The following is a 26,494-nucleotide window of genomic DNA, read 5'->3' on the forward strand; positions in this document are numbered from 1 at the left end:
TAACTAGTATTCAAGCATTAAAATGAATTTATATGTCATTTATGTGCACTTGACTGTCAATAGACAACTGAGAGAACTGTATATCAAATATGAACATTTTCTTTTTATAAAAATGAATCAATCCTAACAAATAATATTTTAGTAAAGTCATATCTTTTAAAGTTATCAAGATAAGTCAGATGTTTCAGGCTTTGGTAGAAATTATGATAACTTTTCTGCCAGTCCTACCTGGTACATACACTACAATTTTAATAGGGGAACTCTTGGATGTATGCAACTAATTTTACCTTGGAATATTGCTCGCGATCAAGTTCTTGACTAGAACCAGACCCTGTTGTCTGCTTAAATCGATGTACTTTCATTTTCATCTGTCTTGTTCGCTCCTCCACTACTAAGCTTGCTGCAAAAACACATAATGGAAGCTTATTAAAACGTGTGAAACAGATTTCGGGAACTGAATGGTTTAGATTTCAATGCTTTTTGACATGAATTTATCTACATGATATCTAGAAATAACATATGACTAATAAATCAAACAAAAGGCAGAATATACAATGTTAGCCAACTGTTAATCTAAAGATGAACATGACTAAAATCACGTAGAATGGAGAACACAAATGTTAGTAACAAAAGATAAACATTCTTATTTCATCTGTGATAAAAAATTTTCAATCCCACTCAAATGTATGTGAAACCACGATTAACTATGAAATGTTTTCTCTTTTATCAGCTTATGTTTGCATGTACATATATAGGTAAACATATGTATACTGAACACGTCGCACATATATGCACATGCCTTCATTCATGCACATCATAACATCCTTAGCTAATAACAATCACTTAAAACAGTTTTAAATAATAAGTCTATTGTTATGGAGGTGTTTTTATTGTTACTGATTTTATAAGTAGCTTTTCATGAATGTTTTCCTGTTTTAAAAACAGTATTAGAGAAAGTGTTAGTTTTCTTTCATGACTATCTTTGACAACATATGTAAAGTTTTTAGGTTTTAAGAATGTGATAGAAAATTTTAGTACTTTATAACAGAAAAAATATACTTTCTATTTAAGTTATATTGATCTCCTAAGTAGCAAGAGTGACTATTTAGATAGAAAGAATAAGTCAAAAACCACCATGAGCACCTTAGTTTCAAGATCCTTCCTTAGTTTTTGTACTTTTACAAAGAGAAATAAAGAGTTAAAGATACAATAAGGATTGGGAACAATTTTTCAAAAGCTTATATGTATGTTACATGAAACTTAAGCTTATTTATTTATTTATTTACAACTTATCTTTTGGCAGTTTCCTAGAGTATTCCACCGGTCTAACAAGTGTCAAGACTTATTTTTGTGTTGGGTACATAGATACATGTAAAGAAAAACTTTTTGTGTGATTAATATATAACAATGACTACATAATGATTTTAAGGACAATGAAAATTTGAAATTTCCAAGTGACTTGCTTTTGATTTCAAACCTTACACAGAATTTATAAAAATAATTGCTGACAATTTTTCCCATTGTATTTATTACAATTTATCCCATGAATAAACATGGTCTACCATCCTAGATAAAAGACGCTGACAACCCTATAAATTTAAGTAAATATGTAGCTTTTATTGCGTGCTCAAGTACAGACTGACAGCCCAAGAAGTAAACATAAAATTTGAAAATTGTGGTTCAATGTTTTATCACCCTGTTTATATTCAGTAAGTCAGACAATACCAGTTCCTAACGTCACTGTTATATGAACTAATCAATGCTGTGTATGAATACTTGCTTAGGAAAAATTGATTTCAGAGATAATAAATGGTGTCTATTATGGTAATTATAAGATGACTGAGAAAAGCAGATCAGACATTTATTATAAACAAAATGTTATTAGAAAGTAATTAGACACTGAGTTATTGAAAAGTACAAGTTATATTTATGTAAAGTCATTCCTATAGACAATGTGCAAATATGTTCTCTCTCTTACAGTGAAGATTGCTCTGACTTGCTTCATCCCTTACGTTGAACTTTGCAGTAAATGAGATGAAGTATATAGTCAGTTGTATCTATAATTAAAGCTTAAAGAAATTTAACTTTTTTTGCCTCCAAGGTTATCACTGGGGCTCAGTACCTGCACTGTGAATCCATTGCTCCTGGAGGCCATTTTTTTCCCCATTTTGTTGCCCTTGTTGTTATTGTAGTTGTTGTTGCTACTGTTGTTGGATAGGACAATAGAAATAGAGAGAGGAGAGGAGGCAGAGTGCAGAGAGAAGCTTGTGAAGAGACCCCCTGCAGGTGGAGAGCCGGGGGCTTGAACTGGGATCCTCATGCTGGTCACTGGGCTTCGCACCTTGTGTACTTAACCTGTTGCACTACCACCCGCCTCCCTCAATCTAAACATTTGGTGAAAAATAGATTTAAAAGGTTTTAGTTTGGGAGCCAGGTGGTGGTGTACCCAGTTAAGCTCAAACATCCCCATGCATAAGGACCCACATTTGAGCCCCATTCCCTCACTTCAGGAGTGGTGAAGCTGTTTTGCCGATGCCTATCTTTCTCTCTCTCTTTTTACCCCTCCTCCCCTCTCATTTTCTCTATGTCTTATCAAAACAAATTAGAAAAAAAAAAAAAACCAGAAAAAATGGCCACTGGGAGTGGTGGATTCATTGTGTAGGCAGGAAGAGCCAGTAATAACCCTGATGGCAATTAAAGGAAACATTTTAACAGCTACTACAAAAATGATATTGATTTTATTATTTTAAAAATATTAATTTTAATTTTATTTATTATTGGATAGACAGAGATAAATTGAGAGGGAGAGGGAGAGACACCTACAGCTCTACTTCACCACTCTTGAAGTTTTCCCCTTGCAGGCAGGGGCCAAGGGCTTGAACCCAGGTGCCTGTGCACTATAGTGTTTGCACTTAACCAGGTAAGCCACTTCCTGGCCCCTATTTTATTAATACTTGATATTGATTCCTCCATATTTTTTAACCATCACTTTTAGAATGATATAGATCTCTGTTTTTCAAAGGAAATCCACATTTTAGTAATAATATGCACATGCAAACCGAAGTACAGTGAAATATTGATTCCCTAACTAGGTGAGAATTAAGTATCTTTTATACTAAAGATAGACTCCAGGAAGCAGGTAGAAGTGACAGATAAGGGAGGGAAAAATAATTCACTTCCTTTGGGAAAGAAAATAATTGAGAGCTGCTCACTTTTATAAGGAGGAGATAATTGCCCAATCAGGAGGAGGAAGGAAAACTGTGTATAAAACACCTAAAATATTACTTCCTAACAGCTACTGAAATAAATCAGTTTGAAACAGCCCCTGTGATTTAACTTTGTCAAGACAGCACCTCATTTCTTTGGACAAGTAGCTATTAAAATATTGAACATAGTCAATATTCTATCACTTTTACTATACATATGTACACTGTTGTTTTTAAGCTGATTTATTTCACATGAATCTTCATATATAAAATCAATTCAACATTATAATTACAGTGTAAAACTTATTTTAGGGGTTAAATTAAAGCAAAACTTATTTTAGGGGTTAAATTAAAACCGAACATATGAAATCACTTTTGTCTTCTAGATTCAAGCTGTCTGAATGAAGCATAAAAGTGTAAAAAGTAAACATAATTTATAAATTATGTAAATTATTGTAATTTTATGTGGTTTAAATTGATATTATTGAATAAATCATAGACTAACATAATTCTCTTCTCATGTTTCCTTTTCTATGAATGCTTAATTTAGCATTAAGAATTATCTTTGAAGGGAGTTGGGCGGTAGCGCAGCAGGTTAAGTACACATGGCGCAAAGCCCAAGGACTGGTGTAAGGATCCTGGTTTGAGCCATGGATCCCCACCTGCAGGGGAGTCACTTCACAGGTGGTGAAGCAGGTCTGCAGGTGTCTATCTTTCTCTCAAACTCTCTGTCTTCCCCTCCTGTCTCCATTTCTCTCTGTTCTGTCTAACAACGACAACAATAATAACTAATAAAATAAATAAGAAATAATCATAAAAAAACAACTAGGGCAACAAAAGGGAAAATAAGTAAATAAATAAAAAAAGTATTATCTTTGAGTGAATCTAGGAAACCAAAATCATTTGTGTATATTGTGTTTGCACTTACATTTTTATAGGTCTGTTTCTCTTGTAAAATTATTGTATTTGACATAAACTAAAATCTATGCATCCTTAATAAATTTCACAATCGTTCACTCAGAATTTTGATATTATATCATTTTTGAAGAGAATGTCTTTCTGTGAATAGTACTTTGACATGCCAAATATTCATAGTTAATTTTAAAGTATTAACAAATACTGGTATGTATAAGTTAAGATCATTATAAATTAAAATAGTGAACACTCATAAAATTTAAATAACAATATCTATTTGTTTTCAGTTAATATTAATCTATTTAAAGCTATAGAAAATGAATTTACTCTGTTCTTCATATACCTTAAATCCTTCAATTTCTCTCCTGCAGCTAGAAATTAAGAGATTTGAAATTTTAAACAATGCATTGCTGGGGGTCGGGCGGTGGCGCAGTGGGTTAAGCGCACATGGCGCAAAGCGCAGGGACCGGCATAAGGATCCCGGTTCAAGCCCCCGGATCCCCACCTGCGGGGGAGTCGCTTCACGAACGGTGAGGCGGGTCTGCAGGTGTCTATCTTTCTCTCCCCCCCTCTCTCTCTGTCTTCCCCTCCTCTCTCCATTTCTCTCTGTCCTATCCAACAACAAAGCAACGTCAACAATGGCAATAATACCACAATGAGACGGCAACAAAAAGGTGGAAAAATGGCCTCCAGGAGCGTGGATTCATGGTGCAGGCACCAAGCCCAGCAATAACCGTGGAGGAAAAAAAAAAATCCTCTTGGAGGAAAAAAATAAAATAAAATAAAAAAATAAATTAAATAAACAATGCATTGCTTTCAGCCTTTCAGTACTTTCAAGTATTTAAGGAAAAATATGGGTACAAAAAGAATGTCATAAAATAAATACTAAATTTATTAACACAAATATATTCATTTATAGTTTATTGGTAAAGTCTTTTTTGATTCACATTTTCCTAAAATGGGAAATTATAATCACTTTTACCTTTGCTCTTCTAAGTTTCTATTTTAATTTGTCAATTTACTAAAAGTATAGATATTAAAGGGAAAAATTGTACTTTACATTCTTGATTTTAGCGAATTTTTTCAATTAAAACATACTACTTGACGTCATTCATGTTGCTGGATTCACGAATTTAGTAACAATTCAACATAATACTTATGTATAGTTTACTATTCTCTCCACACAACAAGCAGTATAGACACACAAAAAGATTAAATGCTTAAAATATTGAACTTGTATGGGGGGCTGAGGGGTGACACAACCAGCAAAGAACACAAGTTATCAAGAATAATGACACAGGTACCAGTTGCTGGCCTTCACCTGCATGGAGTAGGGGGTGGGAGCATCATGAGCAGTGAAGCAGTGCTTCAGGTGCACATTTCTCTCTCCCTCTCTCTCACCCTCCTCCCTTTTCTCTCTGCCTCTATCACTACTAAAAATAAATACACAATTTAAAATCTGAACTACTTAGAAAATAGTTTACAAATTATGTAATTTAGTGTAAGTTTATGTAGATTACATAGATATTCTTGAATAAAGTCATAGATTAAAATAATTAATTCTCATGTCACCTTTGCTATGAATCCTTAATTCTGGGTAATTTTGCCAGAATAGAATAAAGTGCTTTTCAACTTGCAAGTCTTGAAGAGTTCTCCCTTTTGCCCTTGTATGATTCGCTTGAATGTCAAAATTATGTTATAATTATAACAAGCAATAAAATAAGAGACTTTTATCCACCATGAGAAACGTGAAACAAGTAAACAATGCATGTGAAAATATACCACTGCCTTCAAAGGATTCTAGTGAAAGTCACTTGTGTTTTAATCGAGACAAGTGAAAGGTAACGTTGTTATAGTTATATGTACACTTGTATACATCATCGCTCAAATCACAGTGCAGCCAGACCTCAAGAGCATATTTTGCTTTAGAATATTATATATGCATACATGTATGTGTGTATGGATTATGTATGCATGTAAGAAAGATCAAGCCTTTATTTTTTCTCCTGGGGCCTAATATATGCATATTCCCACCACTGGCTGCCTTTGTATTCCTTTCAATTTCAGCAAGAAAGAGACAGAGTCAGAGAGGAGAGATGCCACAGGACCACTACACCCCTGGTGACATAAATAATTCTCCTTTGTGGGCCTAGTGATTTGAATCTAGATGCTCACAGATGACAAAATGTGTGCTCAACTAGTTGAGCAATCTTCTGCTCCCTTACAATGCTTTATTTAAAATATAAAACAACAAAGTTCAGATTTCCAACTCCAGATATCATTTACAATGTGACCATTGTCCTCTAGATTAACACTGAAAATAGCAGATAGATACTTTACAAATAAGAAAGTCGGGAGTCTCGATGAGCCTGCCATTTTAACTGGACCTTTAATGTAACACAAGACTACTTTTTTAAAATTGCCAACAAGGTTATCACTTGGGCTGAGTGCCAGTACATGAATCCACAGTGACCAATTTTTCCCCTTTTTTGCATCCAGGGTTATTGCCGGGACTCAGTGCCCGCACTACAGATCCACTGTTCCTGTGGCCATTTTTTTTTTTTTTTTGATCTTTTGGATACGACAGAGAGAAATTGAGAAGGGACAGGAAGATAGGGAGGGGTGAAGGGAAGGAGGGAGAGGGAAAGAGGAAAAGAGAGAGGGAGAGAGAGGGACCTGTAGACCTGCTTCGCTGCTTGTGAAGGGACCCCCCCTGCAGGTGGGGAGTGGGGGACATAAACTGTGAACCTTGCTTAGGTCCTTGGGCTTTGTACTATGTGCACTTAACTAGTGCACTACCACTCAGTCCCCTCCTCCCGCTTTTCCCCCTATTTTCTTTGAGAGTACACAGAGAAATTGAGAAGATAAGAAGGAGATAGAGAGGGAGAGGGAAAGAGAAAAAGATAGACATATGCAGACCTGCTTCAATGATGTGAATTGTCCCCCCTGCAGGTGGGACAAGCTGGGGCTTGAATCTGGGTCTTTGTGCATTCTAACATTGCGAGGTAATCTGGGTGTTCCACTCAAAAGATTACATTTTAAAAAAACATTTAGTCTTTAACAGAGAAAACCTTCATCTTATAAGGCATTTTTTGTGTAATTAGGACCTCTAGAACAATAGCAAAACCACACCTTGTAGGATCTCATTGTTTATCCTGAGAAATCTCTAAATGTTTATCCATAATCTCTAATACATCTCTAAATGTTTATCCATAATCTCTAAATGTTTATCCATATGTTAAGAGACATACACACTTAAGAAAATGAAGTCTACCTGGGGATCAGCATCATCTTATTTCTATATTTCTCTGCCCTGTTCCTACAAATTTCAGTAAGAAAGATATAATAATCTCCTTCTCTGGGAATTTCATGAAATTGATTTTTATTTAATACAAGGGTTAAGTATTTTGACTTCTTAAAAAGCAGTGATTTCTAGCTCTGTCCAAGATGGGTCAGATAAGGTGGGTTCATTGTTCTTAATAGCTGCATAGTATTCCATTGTGTATATGTACCACCTGAAAGCTGAAATATACAGGAGCCTGCAGGGAATACCCCCCAACATTTCATCTGCACTATTCCAGTCTTTAGGTCCATGGTTGTTCAACAATTTGTTTGGCTTTGTATGTTAACTTTCTTTTCAGCCACCAGGTTCTGGATGGCAGCATGATGCCAAACAGACTTCTCTGGACAGACAACCCCACCAATGTGTACTGGAGCTCCCTTCCCCAGAGCTCTACCCTACTAGGGAAAGAGAGAGGCAGGCTGGGAGTATGGATTGACCAGTCAACGCCCATGTTCAGCAGGGAAACAATTACAGAAGCCAGACCTCCCACCTTCTGCAACCCACAACAACCCTGGGTCCACATTCCCAGAGGGATAGAGAATGGAAAAGCTATCAGGGGAGGGGAGGGGAGGGGATATGGAGATCGGGTGGTGGGAACTGTGTAGAACTGTACCCCTCTTATCCTACGGTTTTTTTAATGTCTCCTTTCTTAAAATAATAATAATAATAATAAAGCAATGATTTACTCATAAATTGCATATTATTATGAACTGTATTTATTTATAATATGAGAATTATTATATTAATATAGTTCTAAATCCTTCTTTTAGGGATTGTTTCACCCTCTTTATCATTAGAGTTTAATAAAAAGCTACCATGGTGACTTACATTTGTGGATTGATAGTAAAAATTGAATAAATTTTACATTTCTATATCTGCTTACTGACACATCTTCATAGGAAATGTTCAAGGAAATAAAGCCTGGAATATTAAGAAATTTGGAATTTTAAAACGTTAATATACAATAAGAAGAAATTAATCATCTAAATGTTATTACTAAATAGCAAAGAAATTAAATAAAATTAAAATCTTTTTATACCTGATGTCAGTTAAAATAATGTTAACTCTACAGAATATATAAAGTAAGTATTTTAGCAAAAGTCACTATAAACTTCGCTTTTATAGTATCCAAAGTTTTTAAATTATTAAAATGTATAAATGTATATGTATATATAAATATGTATATTTGATACAATAACTTATTTAAATGTTTTCACTCTTCATATATGTTGAAACTAATATTAATGCTAGCTTCCCATAAATACTATATTTTACATGAGCTAGCATTCAAACTGTTCTTGTCAACTTTGTTAATTTAAAAAATTTTTCTGTTTTTATTGTTGTTACTGATGGGGTACCACAACTCCAGACTAACTTTTTTTTTTTTTTTTTTTTGTAGAAGAGAGACAGAGAAAAGGAGGGAAAGACACCAGAGCAAAAAACCTACCTCAAATATGGTGAGGGTCAGGCTCCAAAGAACCTGGACGGCAAGCATAGTAAAGTTGGTGTACTATCTAGGAAAGCTATTTTACCAGCCCCTCTTCCAAACTTTTAAAGGAAAGTACATTTAATTAATTTGAGGACTTTCTATAAAAACTGCATACTTTAAGATAGAAACAATCCTCTGACCTCATTTATAGTAAAAGAGAAAAAAAAAGGATTTACTCTTTATTCCTGATTCATATAATCAATCAATTCTAATTGCTTTTGATTCTTCAGATATATGTCAAACAGTATTTATGATAAGGAAAATTCAAATTAATAGGAAAAATAACATGGTATATCTTGCTATGACTCAATAGTACTTCCCAAGCCCCCACAGTTAATGCACTTAAGACATTCTATCTAAAGCCTTATAAATTAGAAATTTACTATGATAATAATATTGTTTCTCACCTTGAAGTCATTTAATTTCTGGTTCTGTTTTGATCTTCTTATATCATTATTTCGGTGCCCCCAAACTACATTCATGGGCTCTTTAAAACTGTCCAAGAAATGTAGCAGAGAGGGAAAATTGGCTTATTTTCAGAATGAATAATTTAAAATATGCTTATAAAGCAGTTGTGATACCCAAAATGATACTGTCTCTAGCTTTCATCATAAAAAAGTGGGAGTAAAATGTAGAAGACACAGTGGGGACATTGATGTTTTCTCAGTTTACTTTTCAACTCTGAGTATATGCTACCTTACTCAAATACATTGCTCGTTCATTTTTTAAATACCAAGTTGTATGGTAAGTTCAAATATAAGTTAGGTACTAGAAGAATTAACTGAGTGTCAAAAAGTCAGGTCACTAGAGGTAGGCAAGTTTCCTAACTGGGGTCTTTGAACAAGTTGATGTTCTAAGTGATTTTTCTCACAGTAACATGAGTAGGTGACTGAATACAGACTGTAGAAGTAAATCTGGCTCCTTTTTATCATTCATTCTATTGAAATTCTCTCTACCCCACTGGCAGGGGGAAAGCTTCATGACTGGTGAAGCAGGGCTGCAGGTATCTTTCTGTCTCTCTCCCTCTCTATCTCCCCCCTCCCCTCTCAATTTCTCTCTGTCTCTATTCAATAATAAATAAAGATTTTTTAAACAAAGAAGTTCCCTCTATGAAAGAGGGATAATAATACCTTTGTGCAATTGTGCATGTGCTTTTAATATTATTATTTAGTGATGAATTTATAAATAGGTACTCAGTCGATTTTATTTGAATGTTTGTGAGCCTACAGAGCAAAGTGGTTATAACATGTTTTAATAAGGCTGAGGATAAAGAGGAAGGTCTTTAATCTTGCTAAACTTTAGTTTTGTCACAGAAAATGAAGATATTAATAAGAATGGCTTAGACTGTTGTTTAAACAGTGAGATACTGGGTTGGGATTTCAGGCCCTGGAGCATGATGGCAGAGGAGGACTTGTGGGGGTAGAATTGTTATGTGGAAAACTGGGAAATGTTATGCATGTACAAACTATTGTATTTTACTGTTGAATGTAAACCATTAATCCTCCAATAAAGAAATTAAAAAAACATAGTGAGATAAGTATTTAGCAGTTGGGGAGACAGCATAATGGTTATTCAAAAGGCTTTCATGTCTGAGACTCCTAGGTCCTAGGTTCAATTGCTAGTATTAGCATAAGTCAGAGCTGAGCAGTGCACTGGTGTCTCTCACTTTCTCTTTGATCAAAATAAGTACAATTATATATATATATATATATATATATATATATATATATATATAAAACAGTCAAGTCACTAACAAAATAAGTACTAAGTAAATACTACTGTCATTATGAATGATAATTACATTTTACAACACTACTTATAAATATACATGTTGGAAAATTAGTAGGCTGGCTCTCTACAGCTTGTCTAAACTCTTCTTAGCATTGCACCCTGGGAAGCTTTTTATTCATGGCAAACTAACCATTGGTTATTCTACAGTTTATCAAAAACAATAGACTCAGAGTCTTTCAGCATTTCTGTCAGTTAGGCAAGTCTTATCCTACTCTTATCTAACCTGGAGAAACAAGATCAAAATTCTCCAGTATGTTCAAACCTGGAAATATCTGTTCTTAGCAGTATGGCTCCTATGCTAAGCAAGACACGTGCATGCGTGCGTGCATGCGTGTGTGTGTGTGTGTGTGTGTGTGTGTGTGTGTGTATGTGTATGTTCCGTAATTTGACTTGACTTTAAAGAAACTTCTTGAACTTGCTATGGCTCTTTTTGGACTTTTCAAACTTTTGTGGCAAAGGTGTGATCCTTTAATTTTCACAGAAAAGGCAGAGAATCTACTGTTCTCTGATAGGCAAAAATGCATTTAGGGACAATCTCTTGGGTTGTTTTGAAAGATGTAGTTAAGTTTGTGAAGCATATCCATATCTTGTGTCCAACGAATACTTATCAGAGTGAAAAACTCTGTCAGGAAAAAAAAAAACAATGAAAAAATATAACAACAGAGCATGCTCTATAGTGAAACTGCAAATGTGCATATTTCACATAGATTTCAGGTTGTAACACTTAGTGAATAATACTTTATTTTGATAAGCTATTTATAGCTTTTAGCTGGTAATATACTTATGGAAAAGCTCTGAAAGAAGATATATCTTTCTTGTTTGGGGATAAATTAGATGATGGATTATTTCTAATATATTTTAACACTTTATCACAACATTTGTCTTGCAATTCCAAATAAACTCTTCTGAATCTAAGTACAATCAGATTGACCTTTTTTCTTTTTTTTTACTACTGAATCTAAAATTGTATTTCAGATAGCTGTATTAAAGCCACAGGATAGCCCGAAAATTTATGTAAAATCTAAGGACCCAAACATTTAATATCAACTCGATAATATTTATTTCATATTAACACATATCTGTTCTTTAGAATTCCAGACTATGCCAGAATATCAATATATTTTATAAATTCAAACAAAAGGTTATTTAAAATTATTATCTATTTCCACTGTGTGATATTGATATACATATAAGGCAATACACATATGTTAACATTCCTCACTACATTAGGAGCTAGGTATAATAAACTTGCAAATGTACCTATTAAATTAGGATATGCTAAATTATAGTGGAAGGAGTCCAGAATTAAGAAGTTGGGCCTTGTGTTCCATTTATTAGCAGTGTGGATGAGCAAAGTCACAAGTTTTCTGAACTTGAGTTTCATCATCCACAGAACAGGATCTAAAAATGGGAAGGGTATTCTCTGAGCGATAAATTTTTGAGTTAGTATATACTAGAAATTAGTGTGCCAATCAGTAATCCATATTAAAATAGGGAATAAATGTATTTTTACTAAACTGTACAGCCTTATGTAACTTCTAAGTGGTATTAATATGATTGTTTCATTAGGTTGAAATCTCAAGTGCAAATACTTAATTACCCAATAACACTGAATAGGAAATAGTATAGGTGGCACATGACAGTGAGATGAGGTTTACATCTACATGAAGCCCAAGTGTGAGAGATCAAATATCAAATGCGATTCTAATAACAAGAATATTGAAGATCAGGGGGCCAATTGGTGGCACACCTAGTTTAGTGCACACAGTACTATGTGCAAGGCTATGTACAAGGACCTGAGTTCGAGCCCCTGCTCCCAACCTGCAGGGGGGCTGCTTCACAAGTGGTAAAGCAGGTCTACAGGTGTCTTTCTCCCTCTCTCTATCTCTCCTTCCCATTGCAATTCCTTCCTCTCTGTTCTGTGGAATTAAAAAAAAAGAAGAAAAAGGCACCAGAGGTGGATTCATAGTGCAGGCACCGAGCCCCAGCGATAACCCTGAAGGCAAATAAATAAGAGTGAAGATGAGCAAAGTGCCAACAAAAGAGGTTGAATGATTTTCCTTCTGTCTCCCTCTGTTAGATAGAATTAATGGGCATTACAATAATACTGTATTAAAGGGGAGCAAAATTTAGACAACCATTTCACAGATTTATGACTGCAGTGGACTCTGATACTCAACAAGGTAAATGTTTACATACAAGGAAATACTCAGGGATTTTTCTATTCCTTTCTACTATATACTACCACATATAATAGTAAGAGTTATATATTCTATGAAGACAGTAATGTAACAAATAAAAACATAAAAATATTTTTCTAAAGAATTATTCCTTGCCAGTGTAGATAAATTATGAAGCAAAGATATTTAATTTAAAAATAATATTTTTCTTTTGTTGTGAATTTCTCACAATGTAAAAGACCAGTAAAGGCTCTAAAGTTATTTCAGGGAAAAATATGTGTTAAATAATTTTGCTCATTATATCAGTAGTTATATAACTCATATAATATGAAAAGAAAATAAACAATGTTAAATGGTTACAGCATTACATAAATATTTACCTTTTGTGGAAGACTTATTTTTTTCTTGTTCTTCAATGAATTAAATGCACATAATGATGGAAACAAAGGAAAAAATCAGCAAATTTATAGTTAGACATGAAAATATGAATCAACACAATGGCATGAGTAATAAAATGCATAACATGCAATATGACATGGTAAATTGTCAAACAAACTATGAGGAAATCTTAAATATGGCACTAAAATTAATCAGAGAAAGAATGATTTTAACATATTTGAAGATTTAAAATAAAAACAAAAGCATTGTGAGATTGATGTGTTTCACATTTTAAAAGTATATTTTGTGGTATGTTTTCCTGACTTTTAAGAATTGTGTATTTCTAAATTTTTATTATCTTTATGTATTTACTAGACAGACGGCCACAAATTGACAGGAAGGGGGAGATAGAGAGGGAGAGAGACAGACTTGTGAAGCTTTCCCCCTGTAGGTGGGAACTGGGGGCTTGTATCTGGGTCTTTGCACACTGTAATATATGTGCTCAACCACCACTTAGCCCCAAGAATTGTATATTTCTATATGAATATATTAAAACATTTTAGTTTTAATCCATTGTGGCTTTTAATTTTATTGATATGGACATAAAAGCAAGTTTAATATTTAAAGTTGAGATTTTAGCATTTAAAATTGATAGTATTTCAGGTAAATATTAAATTTCATGTAATAAATGAAAAATAAGTACCATTTATTACTAAGTAGTTGTAATATTTTTTCACTGTGGAAATTATTTTGAACATTTTACACTACAGCTGAAGCTGTCATTTATTCTTTCTCAAATTAAGTGCATTAAAATATTTCAAAGTGCGGGTCAGAGAGACAGCATAATGCTTATGCAAAAGACATTCATGACTGATGCTCTGAGGTCCCAGGTTCAATCTTTGACACCAGGCAGCAGCATATAAGTCAAAGTCGAGCAGTGCTCTCATTGAAAAGGAAAAAAAAAAATTAAAAAAATTCCAATGTGCAAGTTTTTGGAGACTATACCACTTAAGCATTTTATAAAGCTTTATATCTTATCCCTTGTGAGTATACTACTTACTGAGAAATAATGGTCTACCTAGATAATTCTGGAGAGGGACATCATTAGGATTGTATATAGCTCTCATAATATTAACACACATAAAGCATAACTGACACACCAAATGAAAGTTTTACAGTTTTCTAAAATACATTTAGTGAGCACAAAATGATCAGTTGGTTGGCTTCAGAAAATTATAAAAAATATTCATACAGTCAATATAACCAACTATGCTGCTATCAGTCTTACTCTTCCTAAGTGCTACATTGGAGCACAGTGTTGAAATACAACCAAAGAAATTTCTTGGAAGTCTTGATATAACATTAGATTTATGAAAATTTTAAAGCTACTTGATTTTTTTTTAATGAGTCAGTGAGCCACACATGCATGATTTCACTGTTTCTGGACCACCACTTCATCCTGACAGAGAAACAGAGAGAGATGTAGAGAAAGGGAGAGATACCATGGCACCAGAGGTTCTGCTACTACCTTAGCAATTGTTTTGTGGTTCTGAGACTCAAATCTAAGCTGCAAACACAGTAAAAGAGGCACCCCAATCCCTTAAACTGTTCTCCCACATTCCTAAGACTGCTTTTTTCCTAGTACTTTATCTCAAACTATATTGTAATAGCTCTCTTCTTTTCCTCCAAATATATTTTAATACAATTAGGTTCCATGTAACAAATAAGCTAGTGTTCTCAATCTTTAAAGAAACCTTAAAATATTTTTTACAAAAATTAAGAGAGCATGTCTTTTCTTCTTAGCCTTACACACTGCTTTTATGATACAGAGAGTAAAAGACTGAATATCAGTGAAAAGAAAACATCCAGAATATATTTAAATATAGAACAAAATAGTCTTTCACCATGTATTCTATAAATGATGTATATAACTATATCAAGAAACTGTGAATGGGCAGAATATTTTTATCATTTCATCACTTGATTTTAAAAATGAAAGACATACTTTTTCAAAAATAGAAAAAAAAAACGAATTTGAAGGGAGGCAAATTCTGTGCAGGCTGAGCCAATTGCAAATAAACTGCATCCAACATTAATCTTGTAGATGATAGAGCTAAAGTCTAAGAAATAATAACAAAAGAAAGAAAAAAACAACATAATTCTAAATATTAGAAAGAATATTGAAGTCAATCTTATGTAGGCTATGTTAACTTCCATCTAGGCCATGAAACAAATTTGAAGTTTACTTTTGAGGAAAATATATCTAGGAAACACAAAGATATCACATCTACTCAATTTGAAAAAAACAACCCATAAAATGATGGCAAACAGTATCATAATTACCAAAGTCCAAAAGCACATGTTTACACCATAAAGGAAATCAGATCTACTTTATTATTAAAGGACATTTAAATATTAAAAAATGGTTTGCTATATTTCAAAGGTATTTTATCTGTATGAGTCTAAGACCACAATTTTCAGAATCCCCCAACAACAGGAAGTATTTATGAGTGTATTTATAAATATTAGCCAAAATATCTCCTTAAGTTCATTATCCTGAGTACTGCTTTCTTCCCATCTCAAGTCAATCCTATGATTTTTTTTTTCTGAAAGACAACTGTAAATATGGATATCGTAAACAGTAATGTTGATCTTAACAATAGAATATGAGATTTATTAAAACTTTAAATCTAGCAAACATTCCAACAGATTTTGTAAGCACAATTAGTACTTCTACAGAAACAATATAATTATAATCATATTATACGGGAGTCTATGCAGTTACCCTTAAATGCCTTTTAACTGGTGGAATGTCTTAGCAACTGAAGGAAATGCAAAGAATTTTAGAAACATAACTCTTTAGACATAAAATATAGCCATTTGCATTGAGTTTGTGGCTAATCAAGAGAATTTTTAGTTAGTTTTTGTAGTTGTGCAACAGGAGTTCATCAATGATTAGCTTAATCATTACCGATACTTAAAACTTCATTAAGTTTACTGCATATCAGAGTTTTTATACCACTCATCTTAAAATGTTCCAAAACAAACAAAAAAAAACTTTTTAAACACATGAACTAAAAATTTCCATGAATTGTTATTTTCAGAAAAGAAATTCAGAGTTCCACATATATATTTTATTAGGTAAGTGAGCACCTTCTAACTGTCCTGAATTTTAGTGCTATAACATAAAAAAACATATAATTTAAACAAATTCAAATTCACAGTTCATTGTAGCAGCATTCCTCTATTAAAATGTTGATAATTCTTAAAATCTGGGTTAATTTTTCCACAACCAAGTATTCTGCCTACAAATTCTGCCATAACAATCTTCGAAACATTGTATTTATTACCATGATACATTCAGTAAAGAAATTCAATTAAGTGAATAAAATCCATATCCAGCATCCTCAACATAGAATGAAATACGAGTTTTACACAAGGAGCAACCAATACCATTGAAAACAAAGATTCAAATATTAACCTTCCTGTCAGAGGAATGATGATTGCCAGAACATCTTTTAGGTGTAACTTTAGTGCATCTATACTATATCCCCAAATTAAAAATGAATTCTGTAAATTGCTTTATAATACCAGATAGAATTTATGTGATAAATATACCAGTAAATTATTTTATCTAAGGAGAAATAGGATAATACTTTGGGTCACATAAAGATAATAGTATTGTTTTTATCAAAGCTATCCCATTTATATTCTTTCCTACCCCCTGCTCCCAAGAAAATAAAATGTGCAAATATTTTGACTAAATGAAACTATAATAAAAATTACCAAAATTACCCATTGAAATTTTTTACTTTAAATCACTATCAAACATATAAAATAAGATATTGCAAAGATTCTGTATAAATTAACAATATGAACAAATTCAATATGGTCAAGTATTTAATTACAAATTATTTTAAAATGAGGTTAAGTATGTCCTAATTTAGCACAGAACACACCATATATGAGTAGAATTTAAAAATATATTTTCTTCCTTTCTCCCTTTGTGTAAAGGTGAATATAGAATTATATTCTTTTGATTGACCATTCAAACTTCATTCACTCACTTGTTCAGCAACAACAGTATATATGGTATGAACCATTTCGGAGTCAAATTCTAAGAAATAAGCTCGTAGGATTAAAAAAAACTACATATACTCAGACCTGTTCATTGAATAAAAAAGGAAGGTAAAAAGAGGTGTTTCTCAAATTCCAAAATAATGGACAAAGATCTCTCTTTATCTGATGGATACCTTGTTCTATACTGCCGCTTCTCACTGGCACTTGTGGGAGTTGTCTTCCTCTTCTATTGCTAAAGGCTGCATCTGCAGGAGGAGACTGGGTTGGACTTCCTTGTCGGTGCATCCTGTGGGCAGAAAACAAAAAGGGGAGATAGGAAATTATAAATTCTACTGAGACTTGACAAATATATGTCCCTTCTTTCTATTACTATTAAAACGGACAAAATTCCCCGATTGGGGCTTTGGATGCAAAATCAAATACTTCTCTGATATGTGTAAAAGGAATATTACAACAAGGGGCTAAAAGAGAGAGGGTAATGCCTGCCACACAGTTCCGCATACCAGATCCTTGACTGAACAGAATCAACTCATTGTCATCATTTTTCTACGGAGTTGTGACAATACCCATTTTTGACAGTGCAGAACTGCTTATAGTGTTTGAATCTTAGCAGTATGGATAAATTTGTTAAGAAAGGCTGTTGCCTAAAATGCATTATTAAATATTTATATAAGTAGTATTCATGATTGACAAGAACAGCCTTGACTTTATGTTACCATTCATTTGGGTTTTATTTTTTAAATAGGAAAAACTCTAGGATACAAAAACTAAACATGGGATATATGGTATGAAATAATGTGGTGCAATGATCAAAATTATCAAAAAGTTTGATAGACTGCAGATATATCTGTACTGCACAGGAATAAGCTGACCTCCACCTGCTGGCATTCAAACATTTTAAATAACTAGCAAACTTTACAGTATTCTAAGAATTTACTGAATACATAGCAAATGTTCTTTTGTGAAAAAAAAATTTCTCTTACACTTTTTAAATTGACATTTCATTGTAGGTAATTTCTTGTAAAGAATTACACATCGTTCAAAATTGTATATGAATATGCCACAAACAGATGGAAGGACATCACACAGCTAAATTTAATTTTCAATGATGGCTAGTTGGCAGGAGCTATAGAATACCACCAGCACAGTGAAGAAAGATGTAAGTAATAGAGGATGTGGAAGAGGCTTAAGTGTCACAAAGAAAGGATTAAAAATTATGGTGTTATAATGAGTGAAAGCGTTGAGTGTTCAGGAAGGTACAACACCACACCAACACCCGGAGGCAGGACATGAATGCTGGGCTGGACACTGAATAGCGACCTTGTCAGAAGCGGAGAAGGTGGCGCCGAACCTCCTGGGGCAAGGTGGTGGATAGAACACAGTGTTCTGATACTAGAGTGCTCACTCGACCTTGAGCGAGCAGGATGCTTTCCCCTAAAGACTGGCTGATCAGTCGCTCTTGGGGCTGCGTATCCCCTTCTAGAAAGACATGGTGGGTGAACCCTAAAATATTAGGGTCAAAAAAGATCTTCAGTCAGCAGGTTCACATTAACTTTGATAGCAACACATTTGTCCAAGGCAAACCTGGTTACTCCTATGAAACAGTGATTTTAAAAAACCAAAGGAAAACCCATCATGTATTATTCAAAAGGAATGCAAACCAAACTGACAATATATTGAAAATGTACACGACATGTATATTTTTAGAGGGCTATTCTAGATTCTAGTAACATAATAAACTTCTTACAAGTCACATGAGGTCAGAGATCTTCTGTCTCCTAGTTTTTACTGAGGTGTGTCTTTAGTGCCTAGAATATAGGACTATGGAGAGGAATAGCTCAAGATAAGTTGGTTAAATGAGTGAATATAATTAGAAGAAAACAAGGACACCTCAAGTGACTATCTCCAAGAAGAAAACAATTTATTGAGCTCTATGTATTTATTAATTGTTGAAAACTTTATTTTGTAATTTATACTAAATGGGAAGCCAAAGAAAGATGCCATCTGTAGCTAATTTAAGCGGACCAATAAGTTAAAGTAATGCAAAAAAGATGAAGAGTTCTGCATTATTGAATTGCCTAAATGCAAATGGCTGATATGTGAATAAGACACGTCTAATATGATGTAAAAATGTCTCAAAAGACATCTGTACATGCATTGACATATCTTAATAGTTTTCAAAGCTATTATGAAGCTTCCTTATAAAATGTTAAAACACTTTTATTGAAAACATACACATTTTCATATTTTCTTCACATATTTTAAGTGAAATGCACATTTAAAATACCTAAAGGGGCATGACCAGGATTGAGTCTTCTCATAACATACCAAAGGAAGCTTAAGTTATGGTGTTTTGTTTTCCCTTTCCCACTGACTCTCTGTCTCTATCTAAAAAAGTTGGCCTGGAGTGGTGAAATCCAGGTGACGACCAAAATCAAATCAAATCAAAACAAAACAAAACAAAAACATAAACCCTAATTTGTATTGTCACTGTGGCAGAGCAGTGTAAAACAGTCCCATACTTTTAAAAAAATGTAAAACTGAGAAAGTTAAAGCATGTGAGAGTAAATAATGTCTATTTATCACCCTGACATTATTGATGGTTTCGTTCCACAGTGTCTCTTCTATTCTAAAACACTAACAAGGGGGAAATTATTGGTTCTAAAGAACCAAAAGGTAAAACCTAGATCTTTAAAATAAATGTGCTATTATTTCTGGACAATGGACTAAGAAATTATCAGACCCTATTGTAAATCTCCAAACCTACATGATCTCAATTTTCCAATATAATGATAAAGAGCTGACAATAATCTCTCTTTTGTACTATCTTTATTTATTTATTGGATAGAGGCAGCCAGAAATCGAGAGGGATAGGGCAAAATCAAGAGGAAGAGCAACAGGGAGACACCTGCAGCACTGCTTCACCATTCACAAAGCTTTCTCCCCAAAGGTAAGGACCTGGCTTGAACCTGGGTCCTTGTGCATTGTAATGTGTGCTCAAACAAGTGTGCCACCACCTGGACCCAAGAATTGACAACATTCTCTCTCTCTCTTTTCCTTTGGGGTCATGGCTTAGGCTCTATACCTACACTACAAGTCCACTGCTCCTGGTGGCCATTTTTCCATTTGTGTTGTTGGTTGTTGGATAGGAAAGAGAGAAATTCAAAGAGGCTGGGAAGTTAGAAAGGGGGAGAGAAACATGCCTGCAGACCTACTTCAATGCTTGTGAAGAGAATCCCTTGCAGGTGGGGAGTGGGGTTTCAAACTGGGATCCTTGAGCTGGTCCCTACACTTTGCATTATGTGTGCACTACTATTTGACCCCTCTCCTTTTCCTTCCTTCCTTCCCTCCCTCCCTCCCTCCCTCCTTCCTTCCTTCCTTCCTTCCTTCCTTCCTTCCTTCCTTCCTTCCTTCCTTCTCTCTCTCCCCACTTCCCTTCCTTCCTTCCTTCCATTTTTTTTTTTTGGATAGGTCATAGAGAAATTGAGAAGGAAAAGGGAAATAGAGAAGAAGAGAAGACACCAGCAGACCTGCTTCAGCTCTTGTGAAGTAACCCCTCTGCAGGTGGGACTCCAGGGGCTCCAACTGGGATCCTTGTGCTTCATACTATGGGTACTTAAATGCGGTGCACCACCGTTCGACCCCCTGACAATATTCCCTATATTAAAACTGTTCCATCTTTCTTAAATGGCTTTTCTCACCTCCCATCTTAGATTCAGTGTCTGAAAATAGCATATGGTGTTTGAGGTTTATCACTTAACACAACAAATATTTATTCTTTGACAGATAATAAAGGCTCTCAATATCACCAGTAAAACTATGAAAAAACAGGAAAACACAGACCAGAGTCCGTATAGAAAACCACTTTGCCTAAGAAACGAGAAACAAGTTTGGTAGTAAGATTGATTTAAAAGAGGGAAATCCAAAGCATGTGAAAATGCAGAACATGAATGAAGGTTCCAGAAGAACGTGAGAGATGGAAACAAGTACAGTGTGTTTCAGATGAGAGGAAAAGAGCATTCATCAAGAACTTCTAAGGTACAGGAGTGAAATGCTGAAAAATATAAGCTGATGGGTCTCGACATTTTTAATGAAATGGGATGTCTAAGAATGTTAGGATGTAAGAAGGCTGGAAAAGAATTAGAGTAATATTTTCAAGAATGGATCCGATAGTGAATGGGAGATCAGTATAAAGATAGCGACAACTGTTATTTATTGAGCAACAATATGGAGCTCTCTAAATATAACAGGCACTGAAAGTATGTGCATGTATGCCTGCTTTATTTTTTCTGTATGTTTTGTTTATGTGCTATCATCACAGCACTGAGAAATACTTCTGTTTTAGAGGTGGTAAGACTGGAGACAACACAGTTACTGGCTATAATATAAGTTAATATGTGATCAAAGAAGGAATTTTCAGGTTTGCCAAACTCTAAAATTTGTTGAGCAACAACATTGTTGTTGCTCCCTAAGAAGACAACATTTGCTTTCTGTATCATAAAATGAAAAGTGTAATTTCACATATCCAGATGCATTATCAACCAACTACAAATGCTTGTCCAAATCTGTATCAACATGTTTGGGAAGGTTAACAATTGTTTTCTGAGGTTTCTAGGAGCAGTATGCTAGGAAAATAACATTTAATGAGTATCTGACTATCTATCTATCATCTTCATCATCTTGCCATATTGAGGATAAAAGTGAGGTTTCCAGAGTAAAATTCTAATTCAAACCTAAATATATCTGAATCTTTATCCAAAAGTGTATATTACCATACAATACAATAGTCCTACTCTCTTAAGAGTAGTTGCTTGACTTGCACTTACCTAAAATAAATTTCAGGGGCCTGGTGGTAGTGCACTCGTTTAAGCACACATAATACTATGTGCAAGGAGCAGAGTTCAAGGCCCCAATCCCTACCTGTAGCAGGGACACTAGGAGTGGTGAAACAGGTCTGTAGGTGTCTATCTTTCTCTCCCTCTCCATTCTCTCCCCCTCAATTTCTCTCTGTCCTATCAATTAAAATAATAATAAAAAAGCAATAGACAAAAAGGAAAAAGGAAAAAAGGGCCTCCAGGAGTGGTGGGAACCAAGCTCTGGCAATTAACACTTAGACAAAATATTAAAATAATAATAATAATAATAAATAATTTCATACCAAAGTATTAGAAATTTCTATTTCTACAAATTAAAATGCAATAAAATGCTTCTATGACAGTTCCAAAATACAGTTTTGGGGTTTATTTTTAATTTCTTAAAAGATAGTCATACCCATATATTGAAGGTTAAATCAAAATGGTTACTGTCCTATAGTGGCCATTAGACACCTATACAGGATCTTTCCAATAGCATTAGTACAGCATAATGCAAATAGTTAAGCAAGGAAAAATATAAGTCCTGGAAAAAATAATCCCAGATTTAAGGTGTAGAGTATGGATTTTTTTGTTTGTTTGTTCCTTTTGTTTTGCTACCAGGGATATCACTAGGGTCCATGTCTATATGATTCCACCTTTCATGGTAGCCCTTCCTTCCTTTCTTTTTCTTTTTCTTTTTTTCTCTTTGATAGCAGGTTACAGATAGAAAGAGAGAGGGAGAGAGAGGCAAAGAGGAGACACGCTTGCATCACTGCTTGATCACTCATGAAGCTACCTCTACTGTAGGTGGGAACCACAGCACTGGATTGGGGTTAATGGTACTTTGTAGCACTACCAGGTGAAATACTACCTGACCCCTAGAATGTAGTTCCATAAGAAGAAAATTCAGTAAAACAGAATAAGAGACTTGTACTATAGTAAGACCTGCACTTTTATTTTTTTTTTCACTTTTCTTATTGTACAGAAGATTCGTTTGTGTTTAAAACCTACAGGGTCTCAATGTTACAGAGGAAGACAACCAAATGTAATACATGTGGAGGTAAACACCTTCAATTGACTCTACTAGAATGAGCTACTCTTTCTAAAAGATCGGCTTGTTAAATAAATTGTGGGTCAGCAAAATATTGATAGCTCACATGGATAGTGTACTGTTTTGCTATGTGCATGACCTAGCATCTATCCCAGTACCCACCACATTGATGGAAGTTTCAGTATTGTGCTTTCTTTCACTTTCTGTCTTTTTTATATCACACACACACACACACACACACACACACACACAATCATTAATCTATGTGTCAACAGTTCAACAGTTGTGCTATAAAGTATGAAATTCCAATATTTTATAAGAAAAATTATTGACAATAAATAAATACAATTATTCACTGATAGATTCTAAAAATATAATTATAATCACTCAACTAGTAATTATTAAATAAAGTAAAGCTTCAATGAAGTAAAAGGATATGACTAAGAAAACTAATTCAACCATGTCAAAATAATTATAACTGAGGCAAGGTTTCTTAAAATAATTTAAGGTTAATTTATTGACAGTGCTAGCAAAGAGATTTTACATAGCTGAGTTGATGGTAAGATATACAAACAAACACAATTAATACTATTTTTTTACAGATTACCTATCTCGTCATCTATAACTGCCTTTATCCTGCTAACATTTTGTGATTCCCCCTCACCCCCGGAATTCCATTTCCTTTTCTAAGCTGAATTTCTATTCAACATTTTTTTCTTTCTTTTTATTGTGACTAGGCTTATCTCTATGGCTCAGTACCTGCATAAGCAATCCTCTGCTTCTAGTCACCATTTCTTTCTTTTTCTCTCTCTCTTTCTTATATTAAAGAGGACAGATAGAGAGGGCAGGGGTAGATATAAAGGGAGAGAGAGAGAGAAAGAGAGAGAGAGAGAGAGAGATGGAGAAAGGGAGTTTCAGCACTGCCTTACCACTTGTGAAGTTTCTGCCCTATAGGTGGGGGCTGGGGGCTTGAACCTGGGTCCTTGTAATGATAAGATGTGCACTCAACCAGGTACATAACCACCCACCTCCCTAGTCAACATTTTTTTTAGATTTATCATACTCTTACTCCATGTAAATAAAATTAGCTAAATAGTTACTATCTCCATAGATTACTGACCAGAAATAAATTTCATTTTACCCCTACCTATAGCCCTATTAGTCAATAATACAAAGTTATTAACTTCTTATCCCAGCTCAGAGATAGTATCACCTGAGAAATTTTCCTTTTTGTACAATATTTTAACTTTTATTTGTGGATTTGGATAAAAGACGAAGATAAAATGGGAGGGAAAGGGGAAACAGAGAGACACCTGCAGGATAGGACTGCTTCACTGTTTGTGTTCTCCCCTTTTCCTTGGTAGATTCCCCCACCCCACACCATGCAGGAGAGGACTTGTTCCATGTAACATGTGCACTCAACCAGGCATACCACCATGCAGCTCCTCTGATCATTGTTTTATTCTTTGAATTTAGCACCTGTCTTAATACACATTTATTAACTGAATTAATGAATTGTACAGATTCTATTTGACTAGTTGTACAAGTTATATTGCTACAGTCTATCTAATGTTTTTATACACATTTGGATGTCTTAATACAAGTTACAAGATGCTGTCAAAGGGCCCTACAATTTGTCTACTCAAAATCAATTACAGACATCTCATGTTTAAAGTTCATCTATGACTTAATGAACAAAACAGCAGCTCTACAACTATGCCGTATGAATGCACTTACAACTATGACAACCTACATGCTTTCAAATATCATTAGATAAGTGAACATATACTAATAGAGTTTTGTTGTCTCTGTAGTCATGTAGAAGATGTTAATTCCTGGACCTTTCTAAATTAACTGAGCACATATCTTTGGCTATAACATGTAGCATCCATCAACAGAAAAGAGGTTGTTAGGAGATGATATCAGTTAGATAAATGAAAGACACCAAAATACTTGAGATTACAGGAAGTACAGTAATTGGTGACAAATGAAAGGTTTCTGAAGCAAACTTCATATCTCCTAAAATATATAGGGATATAGATTTAGTCCTCTTTTGAAATCAGAATTAACACAAAGAAATGAGATTTTTATTAAAACCAGTGCCTTTAAGCTACATGTCTGTTATTGAATGGATAGCTGTTTAATGTAAATGTCATTAAGCAGCATGATTAATATTTTGAGAGCTGTTAATGTAAAATTAAAGGCATCCCTGAGTATATAAGTAAAATAGAAGATGGCTACATAACACAACACCAAGCCTACCTTTCTGCATCAGATGCAGTGCCTTTCCTAGTTTGTTTTTGGATGCTAGATCTTTCAGACTTTCTGGAGTGCCTGTGGAATGAAATGTTAAAGAAATACGAAATATATGATGAATAAAGCTACAGTACTATCAAGCAATGATAAAAGCAATAGGCATGACATATGATAGCTATCTTACCTAAATGGTTTTGTTAGCACTTTTAAAATAAAAAAATAGATAATCAAATTAATATCAGAACTGGTGCTGAATGGAAGACACAAGTTGCCCAAAAAGCAGACACAAATGACTGATATTCCAACTGTCTAGACAGCTCAGTATGTAGCAATGATTGGTCTCTGCTGAGCAACTCTCACATTTCCAATGAGTTAATAAATCCAATGGTGAAGATGTACTGAAGGTAGATGTAATAATAGTAATGATTTAGATGTGCTGAAAGACTTTGAAAGGCTGAGGTGTCCTCACACTCAGAAGTTGAAACTCGTTTTTTTTTTCCCTCACACTAAATTTAGAAGAGGAACTATACCCCTGTAATCTAACAATCTTTAAATCATTATAAATCACTTATGAAAAATGGTAACAAAAATTATGAAAAGGAAAGATGCTAAAGAAGTAAGTTTCACATAAACATGTTTATCATAAGTGAATTATTAGCATTATCTGAACTTATTATAAAGATGGTTTAATAAACATGCAGCTTTTATCAAGATAATCATATATATCAAATAAAAAGTAAGAGTCAGTAAAAGACCATAAAAATATTTTCATGTGTAAGGTCCTAGGTTTAATCTGTGGCACAAACCAGAGCTGAAAAGTGCTCTAGTAAAAAAAAAAAAAGTTTATAATGTTTCCAAGTTACACTGTGCTCTAAAGTACATGTGTGCACTGAACATTTGGCATCTGAAATGCATTTTCTCATAGAAATTACATTTGTTTAGAGAGAGTCTT

At 34.0% G+C, this 26,494-nt stretch overlaps 1 protein-coding gene across 49 annotated transcripts in view; it reads right to left on the reverse strand.

Annotated features, from left to right (window-relative positions):
• Nucleotides 1-26,494, reverse strand: part of RIMS1 (regulating synaptic membrane exocytosis 1) — a 557,900-nt gene that overhangs the window by 112,812 nt on the left and 418,594 nt on the right. For 11 of the 49 annotated variants that reach the window (XM_060189929.1, XM_060189932.1, XM_060189931.1 and 8 more), the window contains 3 exons: nt 25,549-25,620; nt 17,556-17,668; nt 288-400 (listed from right to left, as the gene is read on the reverse strand). In XM_060189929.1, the coding sequence (XP_060045912.1) occupies nt 288-400; nt 17,556-17,668; nt 25,549-25,620 (298 nt within the window). Of the gene's footprint in view, nt 1-287; nt 401-13,304; nt 13,335-17,555; nt 17,669-18,702; nt 18,886-25,548; nt 25,621-26,494 lie in introns of all 49 variants that reach the window. The other 38 variants (XM_060189936.1, XM_060189938.1, XM_060189942.1 and 35 more) reach the window with 8 other exon arrangements.

The sequence above is a fragment of the Erinaceus europaeus genome, chromosome 4 (genome assembly GCF_950295315.1).
Source record: "Erinaceus europaeus chromosome 4, mEriEur2.1, whole genome shotgun sequence".
Taxonomy (NCBI): Eukaryota; Metazoa; Chordata; class Mammalia; order Eulipotyphla; family Erinaceidae; genus Erinaceus; species Erinaceus europaeus.